The sequence below is a fragment of the Diplotaxodon limnothrissa genome, linkage group LG19 (genome assembly GCF_057381915.1).
Source record: "Diplotaxodon limnothrissa isolate DT_005_m linkage group LG19, D_limnothrissa_male_GT1.1, whole genome shotgun sequence".
Lineage (NCBI taxonomy): Eukaryota > Metazoa > Chordata > Actinopteri > Cichliformes > Cichlidae > Diplotaxodon > Diplotaxodon limnothrissa.
The window spans coordinates 20,429,588-20,437,853 of record NC_140614.1 but is presented as its reverse complement, the minus strand read 5'-3'; the positions used below and the strand labels follow the sequence as shown (position 1 = coordinate 20,437,853).

Sequence of the window (8,266 nt, the reverse complement as noted above, 5' to 3'; positions counted from 1 at the left end):
TTTTAGCCCTCACTTGGTGGGTTTGTCTTTCATGCATTGTTTGATGGGTAATCTTGGCTTCATAGCAATTATCCTCTCATGTATGAAACATGCTTCTTCGGTTGGTAGTTACTCAGCAATTTTATATCATGTAAAGGAGACATCTGAACTGGTCGACTGAGTTTGTTTTGTTTTTGTTTTTTTAAATTGTGTAAATAATTTAATAGTTATAGTAGTTTAAACAAAAACATTGCAAAAATCTGCTGTGCAAATTTTGGTATGGATCTGATACCAAGTAAATAGAGCGCCAATTTTTCATTACCAATACTGTTAACCTATGAAGCTGGCTTATGTAGGATAGTAGTGTGTCATGAGATGAATCAGCAATTTGCAAATTCTGAACACATTTTAATGACCACTAAATCACTGGCAGTTTTACTTTTCAAATTTCTTTTCCACAACTTTTTTTCATAACCCCATACCGGCAAAAAAAACAAACCCCCAATTACCACAACACAGTGGGCTACATACCAAACTTACAGGATAGAAAAAGTATCGATCCTATCGTGCTAGTATCAATCCAAAACCACCAGCATTGGTATCGATACTATTGCTTGATTGGATTTGGACTGATGTGCCCAGCTCTTGTTTATAGGAAAGGTCTACATTTTACATCACTGCCACTAATGACATTAAAATTGAGTTATTTTTAAATAAAAGTTTTGAGTCCATAACTAAATATTTACCCAGAGAGATGATACAGAAAAGGCAAGATTTCTTTTATTTTCTAATTTTTAAAGTAGTGATTATCATCTTTAAATGTTTAGATCATGTAAAAGTATACAAAAGCAGCCTTGCCATTTTCTAGGAATCACACTAAGAACTTTTAGTATCTAATAAATATACATGCGCAATTAAGCTTGCCCTTTTTAAAACACAAAATAAGAAGACACGACAGTGAAAAACGGGGGATGTAGAGTGTAAAAAAGGATGCTCCTTTCAAAATATGCCATTAAAAAGTAATTATGAGCAGTGAGATGGATGATTTACAAATAGTTTTGCAAAGTTTAACACTAGAAGTGATCAAACCCAGCAGTACGTCTCTGCCGTGTTCATTCCAGGAAGCACTTTAGTACAAAGACTTAAGGCAATTTTATTTATTTCTTCAATAGCAGCATGTAATTTCAGGTTTTAATAACCAGCTGGAATATTGAGCAGATGTTAGCAATATTTTCAAATCAGGTTCTATTAGCTGATTAAGAGGCGGTCAAATCATCAAAAATTGAGACCAAAAAAAACAGAAAAAGGAAAAAAAAAAAAAAAAAAAAAGGCCGGGGTGGCAAACTGAATGATTAATACTAATGCTGTGCTACTTTTTAAAATGTTATTTCAAAGCAGTTAATTTCTGTCCATTTCTAGTCTCCTATTTGCTTACACTACATGAATTTAAGTGCTTTCTTCAGTCTGATATCAAAGACGACTTGTGACTTCTGAGTGTTTTGACTTCAGGTTTGGCCCCTCTCTCCTGACGCCTTCTATCAGCGGGTGATCTTGTAAACCACATCGCCAACCTGAAAGATGCCCGTCTTCTTCACGTTGTGCAGCTGTCCAAACAGTGGAGAAGTTTTATAGATGTGCTTCTCAGATGGTTTGCACAGGCGATAGCTGGGAGTTCAGAGACATTTTAGATGTGACAGACAGAAAAAAAAAAAAGCCCACTGTGAGGTTAAAACAGACTCACTGGCAACTTTATTATTAGGTACACCTTGCTAGTGCCAGATTGGAGATAATTGTCCTTTCAAAACCAACGTAATTTTTTGCCGCAGAGATTCAACAACATTTCTCTGAGATTTTGATCCATATTGACATGATGGCAACACACATTTTCTGCAGATTTTGACATCAATTTCTGACCCTATAATATGAACATCACAGCAGAAATCAGGGCTCATCAGACCAGAAGTCTTTCCAGTCTTTTTGTCTAATTTTGGTGAGGCCATGGGAATTGTAGCCTCAGTTTTCTATTTTTGGCTGACAGGACTGGCACCTGGTGTGCCTGCTGTAGGCCATCTGCTTCATGGTTTGACGTGTGTGTGCGTTCAGAGATGCTCTTCTGCATACCTTGGTTGCAACGAGTGAGTATTGTGGCTACTGCTGCCTTCCTTTCTCCCCCTTCCTCTGACCTCTGGTATCACCAAGGCTTTTCTTTTGTCACCTGATGCTTTCTTTGTTTTGGACCATACTCTAAACCCTACTCAGTAGATCAACAGTTTCCGAAATACTCAGTTTAGCCTGTTTGGTACTAAAAACTTTGCCACATTCAAAGTCCCCTTTCTTCCCGGATGCCCGCCCCTCCCTGAGCCTGATTCTGCTGGAGGCTTCTTCCTGTTAAAAGGGAGATTTTTTCCCCCGACTGTCGCTAAACCACTTGCTCATATGATTGTTGGGTTTTCCCTTTTCTTTGTATTATTGTAGGGTCTTTACCTTACAATAGTGCCTTGACTATTATTGTGATTTGGCACTCAATAAATAAAATTGAACTGAACTGTGAAGCCCAGTTTGAATGTCAGCAGGCTATCTTGGTCATGTCTACATGCCTAAATGTCATGCAACTGGCTGATCAGAGAGTTGCGTTAACGAGCAGAAGAACAGGTGTACCTAACAAAGTGGCCACTGTTTGTACATAGAAATACAACATTACTCAAAAAAAAACATTCAAAAATATTTTTTAAAAAACCCTTTCCTAATAATAATAATAATAATAATAATAATAATAATAATAATAATAATAATAATAATATTGAGGTAAAATGTTACTTTTTCAGTGTTTCCAGAGGCTCTTTTCTGCTGATTACACCAGTCTCTGGATCGACTGTGGTGAAAAGACACCTGGTAAAAAACAAAGCAAAACAAACTTACAGGTACGTTTGCATCCATTTAACCCCTAAATCATTTTTAACTTAAAAACACACACATTCACTTTGCCTGACAATTGCTTATTTCTAAAAATCAAACTGCACAGACCAGCAATGACTCTTTGGATTTGCTCTTGTTGATAAATGCACTGATTCTGTGTGTGATTAAAATGTGCGCGTAGCATCCACAGTGTTACCTTCCACATGCCATTACACGCTGCAGTCGCACACTGCCAATCTGGAGCTCTTCCCACGAATCCTGAAAAAGCAAAGCAGTTGGTTTTGGAGTTGGAGACAAATTTAGTCCACGCTGTTCACACCGAAAAGGGTGAGTTATTAGTCACAAGTAAAAGGGCCAAATGATCGTCTTTTCAGCCAGGAAAAATAAAACAAAAGCTAATCACCAGTAGTGCAGACAGACATGAGAGCTAATATTTTTAAGACCTTAACTGGCTCTAAACTAGTTTTTGCTTTTCTTTGTAGACAAGAATATCAGGAGGTACGAGCATTAGTTTTTTAGGCAAAGGCTGAACAATGCACCTCATCGAATGGTTTACAGTCACTTATCACAATGTTGGGGCGGAAGCGCTCAACCGTGACTCCCTTCTCTAACTTGCTGCTGAGATCCTTAACAGAAGCCTCTGACAGCAGCATCACAGGTCCAAAATCTGGGTAGGCCACCTCCTGGATAACACATCACAACAGGATCAGGACATTTTGGCTTGAAAGATGCATCAAATTTAAGCATTAAAATAAACTACAAAGCATGTAGCACCTCAAATTGTTGGTAAACAGCCTCTTTCTCAGCTGGTTTTCTAGGCCTCATGCAAGGTTCAAAGTGCACCAGGCGATAGGTTTTCTCTGCCTTAAGGTAATGAGTAAGCCAGTGAGACACTTTGTCACCACAATCCCGGCCCTGAATGTCAACGCCAAACACTCTACAGGACAAAAAAGTAAATAAACACAAAAACACAGAAGAAGCATTTATGTAAATCTCAAACTAGAGGTTAGAAAAAACGCCACTGATTATTTGGTCAATTTATCAAAAGATTCAGACTCTGAAAGGCAGAATTATCACTTTATGACTGTATTAATTCACTGACTGGTCCAGGTTCAGTTTGCATCCACGTCAAACTAAACTTTACATTCAAAATGCATTCACTTCATAACTTTACTATATAAGATACAGTAAGAAACTGAATTATCCACCAAAAGAAGACCGAGCAGTATAAATTAAAAGCAGACGTAGCACCTGCAGTCGAGGACGGGGTTGTCGGGCTGTTTGATGGGGAACTTGAGTTCCTCCATGTTTGGGCCGTTTAAGCAAACCTGTCCTCCCTCACAGGTCAGAGACACCAAAACCAGACGTGGCTCCTGTCTGCCTGTCACCATGTGACCGTCCTCTGTCACCACCATCCAGTGTCTGCAAACAAAACAAATAGAAAGCTGGATTTCCCTCACCCATCTGCATTATTTGGCATCCCAATTTAATTCCATCATCTGGCAAGAAACCCACACAAACTCAAGACAATATTAAAGGAATAGCGAAAAACGGATAACAAGATGGGAATCAATGACATCACAGGTTGCCATGGCAAAACTGAGTCATACAGAAATCCCAGATTTACGTCATAATTTATTAATATCCCCTGGTTGAAAATTTTTCTGGGTGTCATCCAGAAAGGCTCATGCAAGGTAGCACTGTCAACACATGTATTTAAAGAGTTAGAAAATAGGATATCCTTTCATAATAAAAGTTCCCTTATAATAAATATCTATACCCAAATTTTGAACTACAGCTCTGTTTTGAATGTATAAATAGCATGACATCCTTAATGTGTCAGCGAGGAGGGAGAGCATTTTTTGAAGTTAAAAATATTTATTATATTATAAATATAATAGATATTATATAACCATGTATAATCATTACAACTGTTAAACACTGTCCTCACTGTTACATTAAAAAAAAAATCCTCTTACCCACCATTTATATTTATCAGTATTAATTCAACATTAAACAACACTTGGGGTACAAAAACATTTGCTTTTTGAAAACTAGTTTGTGCATTTGAAGAAGCAGTGCTGGGAAACCTTGTGTGTGTGGGACTCGTACATGTGTTCTCTGTACTTAGCTCAGGCGCTTTTATAATCTTATGACCGTCCCCTTTTATCTGCGTTTTTATCTCACTTTAATCTTGGTTAGCTCAGACTAAATATATTTACTTTTTACTTTGCAGGTGCAAATCTGATGTATTTGCCTTCACGTAGGACCTTTGTACAAGTGAAAGTTTTATCCCACACTTACTTAAAATATTTATACATCCCATATCCGTGACCAATTTTGAAACACCAGTTAACCTCAAATGCACGTCTTTTCTCTGTGACAGGAAGCTGGAAAACCTGCAGTAAACTCATGCAGAAAGATCCCAGTTGGGAATTTAACCAGGAACCTTCTTGCTGCGGGGTGACAGCACCAACCCTTCCTGCCTGTCTCTGCAGGAATCTGGACAAGTGTGGCGGCAGCATAGGCACCTTTTGTGATGATGCAAGGGTCCCCCTTGAACTCTGATATTATGACTAATAATCATTTATATTTATTGGCTTTTTGTACACTGAAGCCGTTTTAAGCCAAATCTGACCGATTTCTCCTGATGGATTAGACCAGACCTTCCCAAAGTGTGGGGCGCAGAGCCATGGCAGGGGGGGGGGGACAACTAAATGCTTGGACACTGCTAGCACAGGTGTCTACAGAAACGCAAAGCAGGAGATGAAGCATCGCTGAATGTGTTTCCAAACCAACTTCATTCTAAGCCAAAGACTAGAAAATATGGTGAAGCATATCTTCCCTTTGGCTTCATCTGCACAAGTGCCAAGGTAGGTCTCCCCTGCAGAGACAAACAGTATCCCACATTCGTGATTTTTAGTTCACAAACACTTCTTGTAATGACTAACTACTCCTGACAATTTGGAGATGTACATACTATACTATACTTTATACAGTAAAGTTACAGTGGGATACAAATAACATCAGGCTGATCCTGCCACGATTTGTCCCCTGGGTTCAAATCACGGACAAACAGTATCCCACAGCTGTTTATGTTTTTAAGCCCATTTTGCACAGAGAGGCATTTTTTGAAAAATGTATTGATAGCAATGTTGAATATTATTACACAGGAAAAAAAAAACAACTACATGTAAAATAATGACACCGTGATGCCTCTGCCTTTGTAAATGGAGGAACAGTAACTGCATGTAAAACCTGCAGATAGAGACAAAATACTGTTAATCTGACTATCTGCCATTCTGCAATTCATCTCATGTAAACAATAACGTGGCGCACAGCGTGACGTGAAAAAAGGCGCATACCTTTGACGTTGCATGACGAACTCTGTATTCCTCGTCCACAGGTAAAGGCAAAAAAGGAGTTTTTAAAAAAATCTCCGTTTTCGGTGATTCGAAACGCCGTTTACGTGTGGACGAAACAGCTGCGTGTTCAAAAATACCCGTGTAGGTGCGGACGCAGCGTAAAAGAGTTAGTAGTTTATTTTATTACTACCTGTAATTTATTGCAGATTACTTGTATTTGCTTAATTGTTTACTAAATGTTTGAGGTGTGAAATAAACCGCAATGGAGCAAAATATGGGTGTGTGTGGTTAGAGGATGTGTGTGTGCGCGCGCGCGCGCGCGGGAGGGGGGGCGCGAACATTTTTTCTTATAAAACAAAGGGGGGCCCAGCAAAAAAAAAAAAAGTTTGGGAACCACTGGATTAGACAAACGTCTGTATTCCAGGTTCCCACAGAGACATGGACTTGCTGTTGAAACAGTAAAACTGCATAGGCATGATGGTTATTTATGGTACACTTAAAACCATAAGGAACAGAGGTAAGAAGTACGGTAATGTGTGAAATGTTTTAACCATGGCAGTGTGATTTTGTTTAATTGTCTCCCATATTCTTTACCCGAGTAAAAAATGCTCTGTTAGAATCTGGTTTGATATCCATGTTGACACAAACACACCCACACACAAACCAAAATAAAACATAATTAATTAATTAATATTTACACAGTAGCTTATCATTAACTATATAAACGTTTTGTACTATGCTTTTGTTAATTTAAATGCCGTTTTGTTTTTTGTTTTGTTTTTTTACACAAAAACTTATTCCCTATATAAACTTTATTATTCGTCAATTGTTCATAAAACATTAACTGAAAAATAATCTGGGGGCTTCCGTGCAGGGGTGTCTCCAGGATTTTTTAGGGGAGGGTCCATGGGAATATCAGAAAGTTCCTACAGATTTTTTTTTTTTTTTAAACAAAGTGGTTGAAAATTCACTGACTTGTTGTGATTTCATGAATTGAAAGACCTCATGTCTCCATAAGAAGACAAGTAGGAGACGTCGCTGCCCTGCAGTAAGATTTAATGGCGAGGTAACGAAGAATGGTTACAGCGGTAAATATATTTTATTTAATTAAACGGTGGAACTAATTAACAATAAATAAATTTTATTTATTTATTTATTTATTTATTTATTGCAATACTCACCGATCCTGCAGCTCTCCGAACTTCAGCCCCATTTTCTGGCACTCTGCAAGCGCCAAAGGCACCGCTTTGCCAGACTTGAGAGGGTGAATGAGGAGCTGCGACACTACGCCCACACGAACAGCTTTTTCTGGCTTTCGCAGGTATTTATATCCAAGACCGAGTCCCAGAATTGCAAATCCGGCTCCGCCGATCAGAAGAGCGGCTTTCTTATTCTGGGACACTGCGTCCGCAGCCAGCTTCCTCAGATCCATTTTGAAGCCTCGAAGAATTTTTCGGACTCTGAACTTTTGTTAAAGTGACAGCGGCCTCTGCGTGCGACGTTCAGAGACCCTGGGTCAGCAGCAGCACGCTGCAGGGAGACCGTTTTATTAACGTGATGCACTTCAGCTGCTGTGAGTGACTGAGCAACAAGGACTTCTTGTTTATTTTGCTTCACCACTAATGATCTCAAAGCTCTCTCACCTCTGAAATTTTTCAAACATCATGCATCACATTTCTTTCTTTCTCCATAACCTGTAACTTTAAGATGCCAGTGAGTAATTAATTATCTCCAATCTGTCAAATCAATCTTGTGTTGGAAAATGTAGAAGATAAAATTTTGTTTGAAATCACATAAACACCAAGGACACTTTAGTCCATCTGTTTAATTGGCAGCAACAATGAGAGGCAAACCTTCAGTTTTAACCTGCTCAGATTTTTTTCCCCAGAAACAGAGAAGAAACCAAGTGATGTAAGGTCATAGCTGACCTTCTCAGTGAAACTATTTTTGTCTTTGACATAGATACTCAGGTCTATAGCCAAAGTAGAAAACAGCAGATGCTTCAG

General features: G+C 38.7%; 1 protein-coding gene across 1 annotated transcript; it reads right to left on the bottom strand.

Moving 5' to 3' along the window:
- Positions 1–868: 868 nt before the first annotated feature.
- marc1 (mitochondrial amidoxime reducing component 1) lies at positions 869–7,730 on the bottom strand. Its single transcript, XM_085342814.1, has 7 exons — positions 7,442–7,730; positions 4,147–4,317; positions 3,670–3,832; positions 3,435–3,578; positions 3,092–3,153; positions 2,797–2,868; positions 869–1,644 (listed from the first exon to the last, which is right to left on the bottom strand). The coding sequence occupies exons 1-7, from the start codon at positions 7,690–7,692 to the stop codon at positions 1,518–1,520; spliced, it is 990 nt and encodes a 329-aa protein (XP_085198940.1). The 5' UTR covers positions 7,693–7,730; the 3' UTR covers positions 869–1,517.
- Positions 7,731–8,266: the final 536 nt, after the last annotated feature.